Genomic DNA, 21,700 nt, shown 5'->3' with positions numbered 1-21,700 from the left:
ATTCAGCTTCAGACTTCTTGGGTTTGAGTAAATCATTCCATCGCCTGCTCTTCTGCCTCTCTCCCCCCCCCCCCCCCCCCCCCCCCCCCCCCCCATCCTGATCTTCTGTCTTTTCCCCTTCACACAGATCATGACTTGGTCCCTCCAGCCATGTACTTTGTCCCCTTTTCCCAAAGACAAATATCAGGAGGTCACATGAAGGACAGCAGCCTGTGTGTCTTTATGTCCCGGTTAAAATACAAGGCCAGGAAGAACAGCATTTAAAATGTAATTTTATTTCTTTTTCCTCATTATAAAAGCAGAATTTTGTTTACATATCATATCATATTCTAGTCTATTTTTGTATCTGTGCATATTTCACAGTCTCCACAGCATCAAGGATGGATGTCATTTCTGGGCAATGGAAGAACGTTGCCAATTGACACCTCCATCCACTATGGCACACAGCCCTGCCCTCTCAGGATTGGTCAGCTTGACTCCTTCACTCTCAGCTGAATACCCTTGAGTGCTGTGATGAGACACACAGTGCTGTGTCGGTGCATAATTATTTGGAGAAGGAAGAACACTCCCACCTCTCTCTAATACTGTATGGCAAGACAGGGACAGGAGACTGCAGCTGCTGTGCTGAGGTATCTTCTTGTATGATACTTAAAAATAAATATATTATTACAGGTAACTTGCATAAGAAGTCTTTTGAGCTCTGTGAATATGATCATGTGTGTGATTGGCCAGCGATGACCAAGGGTTGAAAAATGTGATTTTTTTAAAGGGTTTTTTTTTTGTTTGCCGTTTTCTGATGCACGTGTTTCTCTCCATCTTCCTGCCTTTCTTGGGATTGATTTGGCTATTTTGTATTGCAGTTCCCTTTGTAGAAGCTCAAATGTTCTGTGAATGGAGATAGGCAGATGGAGGATGGATAGACTTTCGCATTAAACCTAAATCAAATCTAGGGGAAACGGTTCTAAGTGAATTCCCAAAATGTTTTTGAAAAATTTCCACTCTTTATCAGAACCTGAGGACCTGACGTCTGAGCAAGTTGCAAGCTCTAATATAGGGGTCCCAGCCATACAGCTGTATGATAGAAGGGGTGTGGCGATATGTGAGGTTTAAATGTGTGATCCAAGTTGCCAATTTATTTCGTTTCTACCATTGTATATTGTGCTGGTGTTTTCATTCCCTTCCTCCTCAAGTCTGCTGGTGTGGCTAATCTTTGCATGCTGCATTTTGCTACAGTCCCTGGTGTTTTGGGGTCCCAAGAGTTTTCCTAACACATCTCAGTTTCTACTGTTTGGAGAGTAGGTTGAAGAAAACATAGACAATGAGAATGAAAAGCTCTACAGGGCAGACTTGATTCTAGTTCCCAGAAATTGAGGCATTTTTAATATTGCCAACCTCAGCAGCTCTACCTACAGCCACTGCTTGCCTGGGGTGGGAAGGGGGAACAGATTCTTAGACTCTAGAATCACTCCTATTGAGAGCAGTTCTAATTATATTGCTATTTAGTTATTAAAGAGATGTATAAATAGTCCTGCTTTTAACAGCTGTCATTTCCAGCCTACATCAATCCATCCTAGGTTGCAGACGTATGGGTGACGCTACAGTAAAATAGCGTCAGAATAATCTGGCTTTACAGGGTTGCTTCAGGCAGGCCCGACTTACAAATGTTTCATTTCCAGAACTTAGGCATTTCAATTGGCACCTTTAAAGATGTCCAAAAACATGGGCGTACTTCCAGGTTTTGTATGTATAAGATGGTTTCAGAGCCCTTGAGTATCTTAGGGCTTGATTTTACTGAAGTGTGCGAGGGTTGTTAATAAAGGTTACGAGTTAACAGGTCCTACTGGGTAAATTTTGGCCTGTAGTATATAACATATGTTAATGTGTGTTAATAAGGTAATACACTTAGAATGCTGTTTATTGACTTGATAATTTTATGTGCCACAGCTAAAGCTTCTGTTGCAGATAGCATGTGCTCATTCATTTTAATATACAGGACTGCGGTTTAATGTGTGCAAGAGTAGTTTACTGCATATTACACCTAACTGGGGGGGGGGGGGGGCAGCCAGGATTCAAATCCTGCTTTTCCCACTGATGCTTTCTTGGGTAAGTCACTTTACCATCCATTGCACAGGTAATACATGAGGAAAATATAAATAGGCAGTGCCTAGCACCAGATCCGAATCGCTGCTGGTCTGTAATCTGATTACCATGTGCAGACCATCTGCCAGCCCAGCAAGAAGAGGAAGGGCTTATTGCATAATAAGCCCAATTCACTTGTTCTAGGAAGCTCTTATTTGAAGTAAGTGCAAACCTAACTGATTCATGGGTTTCTAAGTGACATAAAGCCTTGGTGACTGCTTGTAGGCTATGTATCTCAAAGCAAAGGGGTGAGGGGAGGAAATGGACCTCCTAAATCTCCACTGGACGGAGCAGGAGGGAGAGAGAGTGAGTTCTGTAACAGAAACAAGATGACCTTAGCTAGAGTCTAGGGGAGACTTGGAAGGAAGAATGTTGTGCAATGATGGAAGTGGAACACAGCTCCTGGCCTTTATCAAGCAGGAGAGCTGCCTTTCCAGTGCCTCCCATGAAAATTCCCTGACTAGCATGGAACAAGCCTAGTTCTGTAAGTTCACCCTCCCCAGAGAAAATCCCAAAGAGCGCTCATAAATTCTTGCAACTGCCTCACTTCCCTTTTCATGATAGCACAGAATATTCACAGTCAGCTTTCCAGTGCTGCTTTTCGGCCATGCACAGTGCTGTATTGCAATAGAATTTAAACATTTTACCTCTTATGCTCTAGCGTATGGACTGTTCTTACTCCTCCCTCCCTCCCTCCCCCCCCCCCCCCAATTCAGGAGGAGGAAAAAAAATTTCTTCATTAAAAAAAACCAATACACACACACACACACACACTTTAAGGCTCAAGTTTGGCAAATGCAAAGCAGCGAATCAGGGTAAGGCTCCAGGTCTCCAGTTTGCAAACTTAATGTCTTAAAAATGTCCACAGAAATGTCCTTAACTATTAATAAATAAGAGCTTAATGAACAAGCTGATTTCCAGTATTTGCAGTTTTGTTCCCATAGAGAAAAAATAGTTGTAGCAGTCTGTGTGAGCTGGTGATGGGAACATTAGCAAGCAACACAAGAAAAAACAAGGCCAGAGCCCTTCCCACTGGTCAGACACAGCATGGGGTTTTTGACTTTTATTCTTTTTTTGTGTCAGCAGGAAGCACAGGGGGGTGAAGGGAGCCTTGCTTTGACATTTGAGTACACAGTGATTCGCCCTGTGGTTGTGTAAGAAGTGCAGCCCAATATGGTCTTTTCTCATTGGTTGTTTAGTTACACAGTTGGGTGTTTCCAACCCTTTTGTGTTAGGATGCACAGCTTGATTTAGTAGAAGCTCACCGTCGCTTTGGAGGGATGACCACTATAGGCTGCCCGTTTGTGGGCCGCCACATTAGAACCTGAGCATCATTGGCATTGGGCTTGACCAGAGCACTGGGCTGGATTGGCTCATTTTTGCTTAGAATCTTGGGCTGCTCTTGTGCAAAGGGTGACTGCAGCTTAGCACGCTGCCCCAAGGGTTTGGTGGGGTTGACTGCGATATCCAGCCGCATGCGCCACTTGATGGTCTGTAGTATCACCATGTCATTGGTGGTGGTGTTGTTGGCCACCAGCCAGGTAGTGAAGCTCTGGTCTCGGTGGATACTGGTCAGTTTGGCCACATTACCTTCACTGACTGGTACTGCCCATGTGACGCTGGGGTAGAAGTTATCATTCATGCTGACGGTGAATTTGGTGTCCCTCTTGGTGGGGCCCACAATGGTGCAAGTTTCTGTGGTGTTTCCGTACCAAGGGTAGTTCACGCCATCAGAGTCACTGATGGCCTGGAGTTTGCCACTCTGCAGGTCTGGCAGTTCCCAACTGGACCTAAGAAAAAGGAATTCCAGTTAATCACTTTTAAAAGTAATCATTAAGGGTGCAATTAGATCACAAGGAATGATAGCTATGACTCAAGTACTTTGAGTCTGTCATTCTTCTTACACACATCATAATTGCCCATAACGAGTGGAGGAACTGTAATATAAATGTACAGTGGTGGAAATAAGTATTTGATCCCTTGCTGATTTTGTAAGTTTGCCCACTGACAAAGACATGAGCAGCCCATAATTGAAGGGTAGGTTATTGGTAACAGTGAGAGATAGCACATCACAAATTAAATCCGGAAAATCACATTGTGGAAAGTATATGAATTTATTTGCATTCTGCAGAGGGAAATAAGTATTTGATCCCCCACCAACCAGTAAGAGATCTGGCCCCTACAGACCAGGTAGATGCTCCAAATCATCTCGTTACCTGCATGACAGACAGCTGTCGGCAATGGTCACCTGTATGAAAGACACCTGTCCACAGACTCAGTGAATCAGTCAGACTCTAACCTCTACAAAATGGCCAAGAGCAAGGAGCTGTCTAAGGATGTCAGGGACAAGATCATACACCTGCACAAGGCTGGAATGGGCTACAAAACCATCAGTAAGACGCTGGGCGAGAAGGAGACAACTGTTGGTGCCATAGTAAGAAAATGGAAGAAGTACAAAATGACTGTCAATCGACAAAGATCTGGGGCTCCACGCAAAATCTCACCTCGTGGGGTATCCTTGATCATGAGGAAGGTTAGAAATCAGCCTACAACTACAAGGGGGGAACTTGTCAATGATCTCAAGGCAGCTGGGACCACTGTCACCACGAAAACCATTGGTAACACATTACGACATAATGGATTGCAATCCTGCAGTGCCCGCAAGGTCTCCCTGCTCCGGAAGGCACATGTGACGGCCCGTCTGAAGTTTGCCAGTGAACACCTGGATGATGCCGAGAGTGATTGGGAGAAGGTGCTGTGGTCAGATGAGACAAAAATTGAGCTCTTTGGCATGAACTCAACTCGCCGTGTTTGGAAGAAGAGAAATGCTGCCTATGACCCAAAGAACACCGTCCCCACTGTCAAGCATGGAGGTGGAAATGTTATGTTTTGGGGGTGTTTCTCTGCTAAGGGCACAGGACTACTTCACCGCATCAATGGGAGAATGGATGGGGCCATGTACCGTACAATTCTGAGTGACAACCTCCTTCCCTCCGCCAGGGCCTTAAAAATGGGTCGTGGCTGGGTCTTCCAGCACGACAATGACCCAAAACATACAGCCAAGGCAACAAAGGAGTGGCTCAGGAAGAAGCACATTAGGGTCATGGAGTGGCCTAGCCAGTCACCAGACCTTAATCCCATTGAAAACTTATGGAGGGAGCTGAAGCTGCGAGTTGCCAAGCGACAGCCCAGAACTCTTAATGATTTAGAGATGATCTGCAAAGAGGAGTGGACCAAAATTCCTCCTGACATGTGTGCAAACCTCATCATCAACTACAGAAGACGTCTGACCGCTGTGCTTGCCAACAAGGGTTTTGCCACCAAGTATTAGGTCTTGTTTGCCAGAGGGATTAAATACTTATTTCCCTCTGCAGAATGCAAATAAATTCATATACTTTCCACAATGTGATTTTCCGTATTTAATTTGTGATGTGCTATCTCTCACTGTTACCAATAACCTACCCTTCAATTATGGGCTGCTCATGTCTTTGTCAGTGGGCAAACTTACAAAATCAGCAAGGGATCAAATACTTATTTCCACCACTGTAGGTTTCTTCCCACACAAGCACTCAGGAGCAACGGAAGATCTTTTTGAGCATTAAATAATTGAAAGTTGATTAGAACATTTGCTCCGACATTTAAGGTGATGGAAACATAAATCACTAGCAGTTGAAGAAACTTACAAATGATTCACGTGCACTCTTGTCAACATCTTCCCATCTATGGAAGAAGCACTGATTAGGTTTGCATTACTGTGTGCTCATTTTACCCCTGGGTTCCTGACCCTACCTGATATGAATGCAGACTAAGCAAGCCTTTCAGCCTAATGGATACTACCCCAGAAAGCAACAGGTTACAAGGTCTCTATGTATGTTCTTTGATGCTAAACAAGTAGACACAGAGAAATTTCTGGATGTGCTGAAGCTAGAAGCTGCAGGTGGTCTTTAATGTAATTTGGTGGTATACCTACACAATACATATTTGAGCCTTTAAAATTGCTGTGCCTTCACTATATCTTTGGCCTGCTACACTTACATAGAGCAACTCTGGAAATGGCTGAGGATCAGCACATGTACTTTTTTTTCCAGGGGTAATAGATCAGGATAAACACATTTTGGGGGAGATTAAAAGCTTAGGGTTTTTGTTTGGGGTTTTTTTTTTTTTTTTTTACTATAGTGTGTTAAGATTGTTTAAAACAAATGTTAAGAGTTAATAGGTCCCACTGGATAAAGTTGGGAATGTAGTAGATAACATGTGTTAATAAGGTAAGTTACTTAATTTAAAATGTCCTTTAGATGCTTCTAGTAAAGACAGTACCGGGCAGACTTCTACATCCCAGAAATGGCAAAGACCAGGATCAAGTATTTTATACCACAGCCATTGTTTTAATCATGAATTGATCATGAGTGTGACTGTGCAGGTCTTTATCTTACGTCGTCATCTACTATGTTACATAAGAACAAGGAATGGTTGTTGACTCCCATTGGGTCTGCACCTACATGGGTATGCTATTCATTAACGTAGTAATTTTCATGCCACAGTTGAAGCTTCTAGTGTAGGTGGAATAGGTTCATTCTATTTATCAGTGTTCAGGACAGTGATTTAAAGTGCACAAGAATAGTTTAGTGCATACAGTGTGTTTACTGCATCTTGCTATACCACTAGCCTTAAAAGCCATATACAAAAAAGTAACAGAAAAGAACTCCATCAATTAAGAGGACAGTAAAACATTCATCAAATGATTCACGCACACAGCCCTCCTTTATATAACCTAATAATTTGCAAATCCAAAAACCTATTGTGATTTTTTTTTCCCTATTGCATATGTCATACTGAATGGTTTCTGATTGTTAAACAAATTGTAATATTAGACAAAAGGGGATCCTGTGTACACACAACATAGTATTGAAATTATTAATTTAAGGAACAAAAGTAACTGCCTCTTATCAAGACACATTATCTGATATAGCAGTGCCGATGGAGCCCATTCAGTGAATGGGCTTTGTTGGCATTACTGCACCAGGAGTCGCTAGTACAGCTTGGTAAAAGAGACCCTAAATCGATAATTAGATTCAGTCGATTAAACACAGCAAGGTTTTTTTAAACTAAACCTCACTATGCTTGATAAAGAGGCCCTAAATTGATAATTAGATTGTTGATTACACAGCAAGGCTTTTTGAATCTAAGCCTCACTATAAATTGAGTCTTGATGGCGTGAAATAGTCATCACAAAAGAATAAGGGTGGGGGGGGGGGAGGATAAACTGAATAGATGATAAAAACCAGAACTACCTATAGGGGACTGACATAGAAGGAAATAAAGGCTATGAAAGTTTACAATTCATGATGAGGGAAAGGTGTGAGGGTAGACCACAAGAGCAGAGTAGGCAAATACAATACTGTTCTTGTTCTTTAATACAATCAGTCATAGAGCTAGTTGGGTGAAGGGGGCCTAATCCTATACTGAGTTTCTACAAGGCAACTATGCCACACTCAAAGGAAATTCCAGAACAGATGAGGAAAAAAAAAAGTTATTGAAATATATCATTCTGGGTCTCCACCGAACCATAATGAGCGCCATTCTCTCCAAGTGGTCAGTCTACCAAACTTATTCCAAGGGTGTAGCGAAAACTCATCCAGGAAGTTACAAAACTTCCCATAAGACCATCCAAAGGACTGCAGGCCTCTCCAGCCTCAGAAAAGATCTGTGTTCATGGTTCCACTGAGCAAAACTGGGATTCATGGGAGAGTAGCAAGGTGGAAGCCACTACTATTAAGAGTAACATCAATGCTTGTCTCACGTTTGCAAAAACCACATCTGGATGATCTCCAAGCCCTTTGGAATAATGTTCTATGGCCAGACAAGGCAAAAGTGGAACTCTTTGGACAACATAGGTCCCATAGTGTCTAACCTCTACAAGGCAAATACAGTCAAACATGGTGTTGCTGCCTCAGGACTTGGCAAACTGGAATTGTGCACTGTACCAGAAAATTCTTCAGGAGAATGGTCATCTGTATGCTGAAGCATAATTGGGTTTCAGAATTAAATCAGTTCTGTGAAGAAGAATGTGCTAAGAGTCTTCAATTTTTTTTCCTCTCAACAATCCTCCTCCTCCATATCTGCCTTACTCTATGCCACACTAGATTCAGTTGTAGATTGGCTTACTAAAAATAAATTTAAAGTTAATACTAGCAAGTCTGCCTTCATGATCTTTTCTTCACAACCATCTAATAATAGATCACTGCACTTCTCTATGAAAGGAACTCCCCTCCCCTTTATCCTTTCATTAGCATCCTAGGTCTTAAGCTACTGTCAAGAATATCATGCCAGTCTCCCATCTCTAAAGTAATATCTTCCTATTTCTTCACCCTTACACAGCTACATTCTAAACAGTCCCTCCTGAAACCCATATCTCTAAGTGACCTCTTTAAAACAGAGGACTGCAACTCCCTATACATTTGCCTTCCAAATGCTCAAATTCATAGGCTACAATACAAAATACCACTAACAAACTCATTCACAGATGGAAAAAAAATATCATGTTACTCCTCTCTATTGACAAACACTGACTTCCTAAAGCTTACATCAAATAAAGTCCTCTGTTCTTCCTTCATTTTTGTCTAGTCATCTTATGCCATTCTGCTCTTTGAGGGCCCTCCATTCATCACAACAGGACCTCCTTTTCACCATGTTTACTTTGATACCAATAGGACCTCATGTTTCAGTGTAATTGCTCCTACATTCTGGAACAACGTCCCTCTAAACCTCCAACTTGACCTTGTTTGTGATTAGTGCTGCTAAAGGTGGTGTAACATTTTGTAAGCCACATTGAGCCTGCAAATGGGTGGGAACATGTGGGATACAAGTGCAGCAAATAAATAAAATAACCATTATTAAAGTTACAGGGCAGTTGCAGGAGTGGAGGAGTAGCCTAGTGGTTAGTGCAGCAGACTCTGATCCTGGGGAACTGGGCTCAATTCCCACTGCAGCTCAGTGGCGTAGCCAGACTGCCAATTTTGGGTGGACCTGAACCCAAAGTGGGTGGGCACAAAATTTTCTCTCTACCCCCCTCCCCCAGCAAAATTTAGTCACACTTTTCAGTGAGCTTTCAGAGGCCAAAACCTCCTGCCTCAGGTCAGTATAATGCTGTTACGGTATCCTCTCCTGACCTAAGGAAGGAAGTATTGGTCTCTGAAACTTTATTAACACAGGTACCATATTACTTTATCCTAAATTAAAAATAAAATTATTTTCTTTACCTTTGTTGTATGGCCATTTACTTTTTCTCATTGTGTTGCTCCCAGTCTCTAGATTCCGCTTTCCTTCGTCTTTCTCTTGCCAGGGTTTCCTGTCCATTCATCACCTATGGCTTTTCATCTTTTCCTCACCCTTGTTCGCCACATGCCCCTTCCTCTTATTCTCCAGTCTTTCCCTACTCTGTCCTCTCCCTCTTTCCATCCAGCAGCTCCCCTCTTTCTCTTGCATCCAGCGTCTCCTTTTTCTCCCTACCCTTCCATCCAGTGTCTTCCCTCTTTCTCTCCTTATCCTTCCACTCATCTACCCTCTCTCCTGATCCTTCCATCTAGTGTCTCTATCTCCCCTCTCCTTCTATCCAGTGCCTATCTCTCTACCCTTTTCTGTTCAGTCTCCTCCCTCTCTCCACATCCTTCGTTTCTCCCCTTTCTCTCTGCATCCTTTCATCCATCTCCCCTCTTTCTCTCCCTATCCTCCCATGTCCAGCAGCTCTCTTCCCTCTAGTCCCTTCTTCCTCTTCCTTCCTTGTCCAGCAGCTCTCCAGCCCCTTCCTCCTCCCTCCCATGTCCAGCAGCTCTCTCCCTTCCCGTCAGTCCCTTCTTCCTCTTCCTCCCATGTCCCAGACGCTCTCTCCCTTCCCTCCAGTCCATTCATCCTCTCCCTCCCATGTCCCAGCAGCTTCTCCCTTCCTTCCAGTCCCTTCTTCCTTTCCCTCCCATGTCCCAGCAGCTTCTCCCTTCCCTCCAGTCCCTTCTTCCTCTCCCTCCCATGTCCCAGACGCTCTCCCTTCCCATCAGTCCCTTCTTCCTCTTCCTCCCATGTCCCAGACGCTCTCTCCCTTCCCTCCAGTCCATTCATCCTCTCCCTCCCATGTCCCAGCAGCTTCTCCCTTCCTTCCAGTCCCTTCCTCCTCTCCCTCCCATGTCCCAGCAGCTTCTCCCTTCCTTCCAGTCCCTTCTTCCTCTCCCTCCCATGTCCCAGCAGCTTCTCCCTTCCCTCCAGTCCCTTCTTCCTCTCCCTCCCATGTCCCAGCAGCTCTCTCTTCCTTCCCTCAAGTCCGTTCCTCCTCTCCCTCCTATGTCCCAGCAGCTCAGCCACTTCCCCCCCAGGCCAGCGAATCCACATCCTTCCCGCGCTGTCGCTGCCCTTTTGTCCCGCGGAGGCAGCGTTCAGCGTTTCCTTCCTGCCCTGTGTTCTCCCCAGGCTCCGCTGCATCGTCCCTGCAAGTGGAATCCTTTTCCTTTTCGGCCGTTGCGCTGCGCTGCCATACACATAGGCAGCTTCGCTCCTCCCCCACCGCATCCATTCTGGCCCTCGCTGATGCACTTCCTGTTAGGGCCGGATGATCACGGTGGGGGAGGAGCGAATCTGCCTGTGTGTATGGCAGCGCAGCGCGACGGCCGAAAAGGATTCCACTGGGACGATGCAGCGGAGCCTGGGGAGAACACAGTACAGGAAGTAAACGCTGAACGCTGCCACCGCCGGACAAAAGGGCAGCGACAGCGTACGAAAGATGGGCGGGCCTGTCCAGGCCCACCCATGGCTACGCCCCTGCTGCAGCTCCTTGTGACTCTGGACAAGTCACTTAACCCTCCATTATCCCAGGTACAAATAAGTACCTGTATATAATATGTAAACCACTTTGAATGTAGTTGGAAAAAAACACAGAAAGGCAGTATATAAGTCCCATTCCCTTTTTCATATGGGTGTTTGGTAACTTTGTTCCTTGAGTAAATGAACTAATTTTAAAATGGTGTTGTGTTTACTCAGGTTCCCTTTGTTTAATAAAGTATATTTTGTTTAAATATCAGAAACTATTCAGTGTGACATATACAATAATAGAGGAAGTTAGGAAAGGGCTAAAGTTACAGCACTGTACTAAACCCAACTAGGGTACATTAATGCTTCAGGAAGATCCCAATAAAGAGTAGCAGCCACCTAATGATTAGAGCAGCAGGCTAAGAACTGGGCGAGCCAGAGTTCAAGTCCTGCTTCCGCTGCTGATGCTGTTTGTGACCCTGGGTCAGTCCCATCCCCCTCCTTTGCCTCAGACACAATTTAGATAGAAAGTTCACTTTGGCATTTTTCTGTAGTAGCAGCTCTCACCCTTTTCAAGTAGTTACTCAGGGCGAGTTACATTACTACTTACTACTTAACATTTCTAGAGCGCTACTAAGGTTACGGAGCGCTGTACAGTTTAACAAAGAAGGACAGTCCCTGCTTGAAGGCGCTTACAATCTAAAGGACGAAATGTCAAGTTGGGGCAGTAGGTATTACATTGGCCCCAAAGGGCTTAGGATCCAAGTTTGTCCCAGGGTTAAGTGATTTGTCCAGGCTCACAAGGAGAGTCTGGGGGATTTGAACCCTGGCTCCTAGCCCAGTACTCTAAGTAACCATGAGGAATCTAATTGGGTTCAGGTTTGGGAGAAGGCAAGTAATTACATGTAAAAGCTGAACCCAGTCTCAAACAGGAATGATATGTCACACACAGATACTCTTGTGTATTTGATTATTTTGTAAACTGCATTGTGTTACACATTTGTTTAAGGAAGGCAGTATATAAGGTCACCATCCTCAGTAGTTATAAAAGTTTTTGGACACTTGTACAAGCCAGGATTGCAGGCTACTGGATTCCAGGTGGAATCTGTAACAATTTCCTCTGAGGAACAAAAGCCAACAAGCTAGTACATATTGCTGAACCCATGCTGATATATATAGTGTAGAGCCATCCCTGCAAAAACTTAAAAATCAATATAAATAGATTAAATTCAGTCCTCTGCACAGCAGTCACCAAGCTTGTGCTGTTCTGTGTCACTTGCAATGGTCCCTAACTACTGCATCTTTGGCAGACCTGCATAAGGAATTACAGAAAACCAACCGAGAAAAGAAAAACACCTGGACAACAGTCATCACAAATTCTGTCCCAAAACTGAAACCAACACCTTTGTTTATTCAGGAATTGCTATTCCACCTTTAGTAAACAATACCACAAAGGCGATTTACAGATTAATATGTCATGAAAAGAACCCCAATAATTCTAGACAGGACAGGAAGAATACAGATCAGCTAGAGGCCAGTCAGGGAGCATATAATAGAAACGGAAAACAAAAAGAAAAGCAAGCATACTCTAGCAACCCAACAGCCTTAATACGACACTGCTCACAAGCTTCATTTCTTTCACTAATACCTGCTTACTTATACTCAAGATAGGTCTCCGTCCAAGCTCATGGCCTCTAAAACCAAAGTACCTCACTTTATCATGATTCAGTTCTAACCTATTTTTACTCGGCCATTGCTCAAACTTTCACCAGACATGCATTCAGTGTGTCAGTAGTCACCTTCCAGATTACAACAAATCTGGGCATCATCCGCATCAATATAATCCAATAACCCAGTCCTCATGGTACACCTAGTCCCATTGGGTTTTCAGGATATCCACAATGACTATTCATGAGTTAAAGATTTGCATACAAATCTATCTCATGCATATTCATTGTAGATATCCTGAAAACCCAATGGGACTAGGTGTGCCCTGAGGTCTGGTTTGGGAAGACTGCAGTTACCCAACCTTCTCAATATGACCAGAGGGAATTGGCAACACATCAGACAGACAGTGAAGTGGCCCTCAGATGAAACAGCCAGAGGCAAGGATCGTAGAAGCCCAATGGGTCCTTGAATAAAATTTTGGTTTTTACTATCCTTGCCTCTGGCTGTTTCATCTGAGGACCGCTTCACTATCTCTTTGGTTTGCTGCAAGTAGATGTAAGGCAGGTGACAAACTAGAGGCCCAAGGGACCCCCACCTAGGAATATTCACAACTCCACTGCACTTACTAATGCCCTCATTTTTTCAGGCCACTTTGCCTACTGCTGTCTGCCAAAATGAAGATGCAGACATTATGCACTGTTTTTGCTTGAGATGAGCACCTAATAAAAAAAAAAAGCAACCTGACCCAGAAAGAATTTGCAAAGATACCACAGTAATTGGGTGAATTTATATAGCATCTCACCTAACAGGGGATGCGAGACGTCTGACCCTCCTCAGCATATTCAAATAACGCACATTTCTTAAAAAAACAAAACAAAATGTATTTGATGCAAACAAGGCCGCAACTTTGCTTTTAATGGTGATGATAACAATGGGACCTGAGCAATGAACAACAAATACATACCAGGAATATACCAAAATCTGGGCATCCAGTCATAGCCCCCAGAAAGGAGCCCATAGTATAATTAAACCACTTTACCTCACTACAGCAGTAGGGGCAAGGGCCAGGTCTAGACCTCCAGGCCTGAGCTGGCAAGCATGGGCCTAGCATTGACCAACCTGGTCAATACCAAGCTCCCCCTTCAAAGGACCTCCTTTGAAAGCCCTCCCCCCCCCCCCCCCCCCAAGCTGTGACATCTATCCCAAACAGCATGCCAGTGTGAACAGGATGGATAGTTGAACGCCTCCGACGAGCAGGAAGAAGCCTGCTCTCCGGAGGCCGCTCTCCTTTTAAAACCTCCTCTCCGCACCTCCCAGCTGCTTGAGGGAAGGTGCCTGATTAGGTGAGCCTTCCCACCAAGCAGTTTAAAAAAATCCTGCTTGAAGGGTCCAAGCCCACAGGGGCCAGCCCCCTCCTCCAATTGTGTTCTTATCATTAGCACTCCCTGTTCTGGCCTGGGTGAGCAAGACTTCAACCGAAGCCTGCCATAGTTACCCAGTCCAACATCAAGTGAAGCTCACCCTCTGTTAAGGGCGGGCTCAGAGCGAGCCCTTAGAAACTTCTAACGGGCTGCCACTATAAATATATGCAGAGCCTCCTTTGGGATATATGGCATGGCAAGTTCAACTGCTTGGGTCCATTCATCATAAAACTGAATAAGATAGCAATATGAAGATGCCCATTGCTAGGTAAGTTCCTGACTCCTCCTTGTCTAGTTGTACGCAATAGATAAGCCAGAGCTTCGAGTTTACTGTCAGCTATTTAAACAATATCATTTTTGTTGACCTTAAGAAAAAAAAAACAAAAACAACAAACTTTGTTTTGGCCATGTTGGTGGTGCTGTGTAAATAATCTCTTGTAGCAACCATGTGTCAGCACAAAGCCGCCTGTTGCTTCATCAGGTTACAAGAGAACAGCTCCTACTTTAGCCTTCCCCTGTCTCTGCCAAGACCCTGGCACTCCAAGAAGTGATTATGGCTGGCATTTCACCCCATCACTTTCAGAATTTTATACAGGTTCCCCAATAGTCCAGCCCCAACCAGGGGAGGAAGGTAGCATTGTAGTCCCACCACCCCACCTCTCTTCACCCAGCTCCAGCAGAAGAAAGGTAACACCATAGCCAAAGCTGCTAGTTTACTCAAATGTCACACAACACTCGACTGTCTCCTCGGGTGTTTGCCCTTTTGGATCTCAGACTCAGCCTAAGCATTATGTTTCTTAAGTGACAGCAAGAAGACATTTCCAGCCTATAACAATGCCTTTAGAGACATATACAAATAGCATGGAATTCCCTAATACTAGGGAACAGAAGGAGTGCTTTAAAGCAACAAAAGTGAACTGAGGAAGGACATGCAAGAGAGGGGCTACCTACGTTTAATGTTTTGTGTTTACTCGGGTTCTTTCTTTCATTTTGGAAGAATGAATGAGAGGAAAAATGGGGTCTGACGGGTCTACAATCAATTCTTACTTATTTCAATTTAGCAAAACTTATCCCAGAGGCACATAGTGAATTAGAAAACACTAAATGTAATCAACATACGTAGAGTTTAACCAGCAATGATACATTTATATCCCCCACAATCCACCCACCCCCATTACTCAACAGTATTGAGAAGCAAGACCAGCTTTTCCTGATTTCTGAAATGGCATACTAGAAATGAAAGCGTGACCTGAAAAAGCCTAATCACAGCTGCTTTACAGTCATTTTAAATTAGCTGAGGGACGTGTTCGCATCTTCTCAAGCCAGCCAGCTGGTTTTTCAGGATATTCTCAATTAGAGATTTGCATACACTTCCTCCATTCTATGCAAATCTATGTCATGCATGTTTGTTGTGGACATCCTGAAAATCTGACTGGCTAGGTGTCCTGAGGACTGGGTTAATAACCCCTGTTGTAAGGCAGTGCTTCCCAGTGATCCACCTAGCTAGTTAGGTTTTCAGGATACCCACAATGTATATACATGAGATATCTACATACAGTGGGTCTGAAGTATATGCAAATATCTCTCATGAGGTCTCCTACTGCACTGCCTTGAAAATTAACAAACTTGTGCTGGGCTGAGGCCACAGTCAGTGTAATAACTTCATTATTGTAACAACTTACATAGCCGGCTTCTCCTACATGAGCGCACAACTATGGAATGGGCTCCCAAAAGCTGTGAAAACAATCCACGACCACTTGAACTTCAGGAAATCACTAAAAACCTACCTCTTCAAAAAGGCCTACCCCAACGACCCCACGTAACCCTCTTCACCTACCAACACAGCATGACTATGATTGAACAGGACATCACGCAATCTTCATCCATTCCGACCCTCCACTTAATACCTCATACGATCACTATACAACTTTGTATTTGTTATCCACCGACTGGGCAAACACCTTTGACGGTACTATGTAAGCCACATTGAGCCTGCAAATAGGTGGGAAAATGTGGGGTACAAATGCAATAAATAAATAGATAAAATTATGAGGAACATGATCAGAACATTTAAGCCACACTGGCTGCTGTGTTCTGTACCAGCTGTAGTCTCACTCTCTAAATACTTTTGATGCAAATGCAAGTCCTATGAAACACACCCAAAAGCTACAGCTCTTCTCATTTATTAAAGGAGCTTCTACTGAAGGGCTAATATTGCTAGGCTAGGGCAGAGGAGCACTAGAGGCTGATGTGGTACGGTGAGGCATAGGGACCCTTTTACTAAAATGTGTTGAGCAGTGAATGTGTGAATTAGCGCAGTTAGAATAGAAGGACAGTAAGTTGCAAATTACCTTGCACTGTCATGCCAATGCAGTAAGTTAACTGCACGCTGTGCTGTTGGGCAAGACCTGGTGGAGAATGAGCATGGACTGCACGTAGCACCTGGTAAGTACCATACATTAATAACAAACCTGTCACTTGTGCGGTTACTATGGGTGCACTTACCACATCCTCAGGAGGAAGTGCAACCATGCTAATTGTGAATAATCTTAGTGCACGGTAAAGAACTTTTCTTGCAGTAACAGCAGAGGACTTCCTGGGCACTTCCCCACACAGCTTTTACACCTATTGTGTATTAACATTTTTTGCACTTAGCACAATTAAGCAGCACTTTATTAAACAGGGCATTTACTGTACAGCTTAGCACAAGAAACTGCACAGAGAATTGTATATACATTAGCCCATGGTTCATTTAAATCCAATGCAAATAAATGTGCAAAAGCCCTAAAAGCCGAGTACACGGTTTGCTAGTGCTGGGATATTAATGCATGGTTTGTGGAGCAGTAAAATGTTAGCGCAATCTGTTATGGCTAGTGTTCATATTTTGCGCTAGGTAGAACTAAGCCCAACATTATTCTTGTTTTACTGAAGATGGGTGGTTGTTCTAGAGAATAAAATAGGATTTTTACAAATATAGCTGCAATGAGGTAAGGTGATGGAATCACCAAATTTGGTATTATAAGAGAGGTACTGCAGCTTTGAAATGATAGGCAATGTTCACGTGCAGAAATCTAAAAAAATGGATAGGATATCATACTAATAACTGTAAAAATCTACATTTGGCATTCACATATTTAATGTGCTTATAACACGCTGCCGAGTCCCAGTACAAGCTCTCTGCAAACTATGGATTAAACTGCTAATGCATGCCTGACATGCCAGAATGTATCTATGTTTCCATTGTGCTTGGTGTGCTGTCCTATATTTATGCACATTTGTGTACAGTTTTACTGTATCTACTGTCAGCTTTTGTTTTTATTGTGGTCCATTAGGAAACTGTGCACTAAACTTCAATATACAACTGTATTGCATTACTTATTCCATAGGCCCCTGAGAAAGGAGCTGTGTGCCAGGGAGGTTGGAAGATGGTTTGGATGATCCCTAAGGTATTAGAACTGCAAGCCCCATTGCAAGCTGGATTCTGGGCCCCACTTTAATAGTGAGTGCAAGTGGTTCTGAGAAGGCAAGAGAGCTACATGTCTCCTAGGATCCCTAGCTACTTGGTGATCATAAATACTGTCTATGTTCAGCAGTGGCAGGAGCTTTCCTTGACCTTTAAGAATAAAGCACACTCCATAACTTTCTACTCAAGCAGGGTCATATGCATTCAGAACTCTAATAAAGGTCTCACTGCAATTCCAATTTGACAATCTCACCTAAAGTAAATGTATATCATATCTATCTCATGAGATTTTAAGTGGGCGATATCATGCCATGCCTGCATCACTGTAGCAAGGTAGGAATATGGACTATGCATCAGGGCATCACAATGCAAATGTGGTCCACTAGAAGTGAAAGCACTGGAAGACAGTGTATATATTTAGCCTGAGTCCACCCAGCCACATTAGAGGCTTGCAAGACTCAGAGAGGGAACTGATTTCCTTTTCTGCTTTCCAGCTCCATTTACTTAACCCATTAGTGCCCAAACAAATCAAAATGTTCCCATATGGCTTATTATGGGAACACTGGGCACTAATGGGTTAAGTTCAAATTCTCATATTACTTAGTGAAAGTCTTTGATCAAAGCATATAGGAAGATTTCTGATAATTTACCACCCTCCCCCAACAAACACACATACCACTTCCATTTCTACTAGCCCCTGCTCTCAACTCTTCAGCTGCCACTAGAATCAAGTTACCCTTCACAACTCCCTAAGCGGCCAACGTAGAAAGAAAGTGCAGAGGGAAGCCTGTGGGTAGCATGATGTCTGTGCACAATTTTCTGGGCACGTGATACAGGAAAGGGTTTCATGCAGAAGCTAAGCCTTCTGTTACCCCACCAGGGAACAACATATTGAAATCAATGCTAAACGAGGCTATTAGCCATTCTGGCCCAATTCAGAGAACTGTGCAGAAGGCACAAGCACAACACAGGAACATGAACGCTAGGTTTGAGGAGGTATAGAAGGGTTAGCTTGTTCTTCTGCAGTAGCATCTAAGCATTTACAGCCTGGTTTGTTTTTCTTTGCTTCTTGTTGTGAACATTAGAGTGCCCACAACTTTTTCATGGCCTCCATGTTCATTTTAATATACCACCTGTCGATTAATCTAAGTGGTTTACAATTAAAAGAATAAAAGGGGAGAAAAGGAGAAAACAGATACAGAACAGTTTAAGGCTTAGGGAAACAATAGAGGAAGGGGGAGAAGGGATAATACAATATTACATGAGGGACAGAATTAAGGAAACATAAAAAAAAAAGACAGAATAGGGGAGGAGTCTGCTCTGCATAGATGTCTGGCCAAAAAAATTATATTGTTCATAAATATTGGCATCACAATTTTATTTTGTTTTGACATGAGCACAGCTAGTGCTGTCCTTAGTGCAGAACCTTGTGCACTAATAAGGGAGAGCACTCCAGACAGGACATTCTTGTATGTATCAAATTTACATATAATCCGGGAGGAAAACATTTGGGCATTAGTTTCTGTGTTGGCCCCTGAGGAGGAAGTGACCTTGCCATCCCCTCAATCGGAATTCAAGCAAATGAGCGCAACGAGAGTTGCTCACATGTCAGATTCACCTTCTGCCCAGCTTGTATTTGCTTTGACTTTTGAAAATTCAGAGACAACTGTATTCATTTAGATTTACTGATTTGCGCTATTCCACCTATTTGAAGACTGACTATAGGAATTCTTCAGCTATGAATGCAAATCTAACTCTTCACATCCTGCCTAGAGCAAAAACATCCAGGGTGGATGGCAGGAGCATATGACGATTCGAAGCAAGTCGTGACCGACTCACGATTTTGTCCAAGCTCAAGCTGAAAGCAGCTCGGACTTGTCGTTCCTGATCTGAATGGAGTCTGCCTTTAGACTGGTCTAGTTCGGCGACACTCGTACCAGTGATGGAAAGGAGCTAAAGTGACAGTAGTGAAGGGTATCGCATAATCGCATACTGGACGGCCTCATCACTGCCAAGTGGTGGGTGTATTGTGAGTCTCTAGCTCAGTCACTTCCTCCCTATGAGCAAGACACATTTCCTTCACTTACACAGCCGAGAGCCGTCCAGAACAAACAAATGAAAAGTTTAGCGGCAGCTTAAAGGAATACAACCTAGTCAACAAGTCAGCATCTAAAATACCAATTAGCCGCCCATCCAGTCTATCGCTATCTTGTCCCTCTCAGTATCACAACACAGAAGAACCGATATGAAAACAATAGAACTACATATAAATGAGAATGGGTTCTCTGATCTCGTGGACGCTACTTACATCCCCTGATCTCCGTACTGGTTGTAGAACTCCATATGGTTGCAGGCTTGGATCCAACCTACGATCCACGTCTCCTTCTTGGGGATGGGCGGGACCAGGACCTGGGCCGATGCTCGGAAGTGGGGAGTCCGGTACCTGAGCACCACGCTGGAGGACTCATCGATGCTGGTGGGAGTGGAGTCGATGGAGGCCCGGGCGTCGATGACACTGATGCTGTCACGGAAAAGTTTGGATTTGCAACCGAGACTCTGAATGCAGCCCATGGTGTTGATGACGAGCGCTATCTCTAGCAGACTCCAGGGGTCTTGGGCAGGGCGATGCATTGAAGTGTCCAGCTGCTTCTTTCCAGATCAAAAATAGAAGCAACTTCTTTTGCTCTAGCGGTGGCAATCGCAAGCCTTACACCTAGAGGAGAGAAAACTCCCTCATTTCCAAGAAACTAACTAACATATTAGCCGCATGGGTCGAGAAAAAAAAAATGTACTTAACTTCAGTAATCGTTCTTTTTTTTTTCCTTTGTTTTCTCTCTTTCAGTTCATCACCAGATTATCCGATTTCTTGTTACTTTGAAGACGGCTCCTCAGTGCTTATTCGATGCCCCCGTTCTCTTCCTGTAACACAGACTGTCAAAAGAGCACAGAGACACACAGATCAGTTATTTGAAAGTGTCAAGTGCTTTAATACGCAGGGCGAATGGGAGAAGAGGAAATTCGGGGGTTGTTCCTTTGCACGGAAGAAGACAAGATACACACATAGAAAGAAACGACTAGAGGTTTTAGTACAGTCACAGTGCAAGTCTCCAACTTTCCCTCCCATCCTGTACCGTTAGCTCAAGAGCTGCCCTCCTCCTCCCCCGGCTACACTGTGGTGCAGATGCACCTCCTGCATCCTCAGAGGCAACAGAAGGGGGTAAGGGGTTGCTAGTCACCTTGCAGCACGCTATTTGTTAAAACTTTGTCCATAAATAATCTAAGATGTCAAGTGCCAAAGTGTCCCTGAATGGAAGCAGCAGGAGCTGCGTGTGCACTTCCTTCGGCTCCTGCGGTCTTGGAGGGCGGCTGCTGCCCCGCTGCTGCTCTGCGACTTTCTGCCTTCCTACGGCCACCGCCGTCGCCGGGCTCAGCCTCGTCAGTGGCCGCCTCTGTGACTCAGCCAGCGGCCAACAATCTGGCTCAGCCCCCAGCCCCCGGGACATGCCGGCGGCTCCCCTCCGGATCTCATGGCCGGGCGCGCTGCCCGACACCTCCATGCATGCCCGCCGCGGGGCAAGGCGGCGACAGGCCGAGCCGGCATACGGGCCAGCTCCCCGGAGTGCAGCCTGCCCCCTGCTCCCCCCGATCTTTTTGCCAGAGCCGCAGCTCTTATAGCCCAAGCGCTCTGCCGACGCAATTCCTTCTCAGCGCGCCGAGCCTTCTGGGTACGGTAGTTTGCTCCTTCTGGACTGCTTTGGCAGCTGGGCGGAGCTTGTTCTACGGTGCCCGCTTCTGCTGCTTTACCCGCAGTCTCCAGCACCTGCCCAAAACTTGTTTGCTGAAATTCCCCGAGTTCCGGGAGCCGCTGACCATTGGGTTTCTTGTATTGGTAACATCCTCTCGCCCTATGGATTAGGGTTTCTTAGCCACAATTTCCAAAGAGGCATATAGGACTGTCAGGTCAGGTTAGCTATACTAGACCCAGTTTTCTGTCACATTAAACATTCTGTCCGTGCAACTATCCCGGTAAAATCATTCTTCCATTCATTCAGACGGGTTTTTTTTTCCAGGGGGAGAAATAACTGCACATAATTTCAACATTTGGGCATTTGGAAAATATTCTCAATTTGGGCGTTGATGCAGGAAATACCGAGTTTTGGAGATGGTATTTTCCTATTTTAAGAAACCCCATTGCTAATAAATCTATCCATAGGTT

The 21,700-nt window shown here is 44.4% G+C and overlaps 1 protein-coding gene across 1 annotated transcript; it reads right to left on the bottom strand.

Moving 5' to 3' along the window:
* Positions 1–255: 255 nt before the first annotated feature.
* Positions 256–21,115, bottom strand: FAM78A (family with sequence similarity 78 member A). Its single transcript, XM_030207806.1, has 3 exons — positions 20,721–21,115; positions 19,793–20,415; positions 256–3,929 (listed from the first exon to the last, which is right to left on the bottom strand). The coding sequence occupies exons 2-3, from the start codon at positions 20,113–20,115 to the stop codon at positions 3,401–3,403; spliced, it is 852 nt and encodes a 283-aa protein (XP_030063666.1). The 5' UTR covers positions 20,116–20,415; positions 20,721–21,115; the 3' UTR covers positions 256–3,400.
* Between the last annotated feature and the right edge of the window lie 585 nt (positions 21,116–21,700).

The sequence above is a fragment of the Microcaecilia unicolor genome, chromosome 6 (assembly GCF_901765095.1).
Source record: "Microcaecilia unicolor chromosome 6, aMicUni1.1, whole genome shotgun sequence".
In the NCBI taxonomy this organism is placed as follows: Eukaryota; Metazoa; Chordata; class Amphibia; order Gymnophiona; family Siphonopidae; genus Microcaecilia; species Microcaecilia unicolor.
Note: the sequence above shows the minus strand (reverse complement) of the source record. Positions and strands in the feature narration are given on the sequence as shown.

Excerpts from the sequence above, each read along its gene's own strand:
- FAM78A (XM_030207806.1), bottom strand. The coding sequence starts at position 20,115 with ATGCATCGCCCTGCCCAAGACCCCTGGAGTCTGCTAGAGATAGCGCTC. Across the intron at positions 3,930-19,792 it reads CAGTACGGAGATCAGGGGAT|GTCCAGTTGGGAACTGCCAG; the intron begins GTAAGTAGCGTC and ends CCTTTTTCTTAG.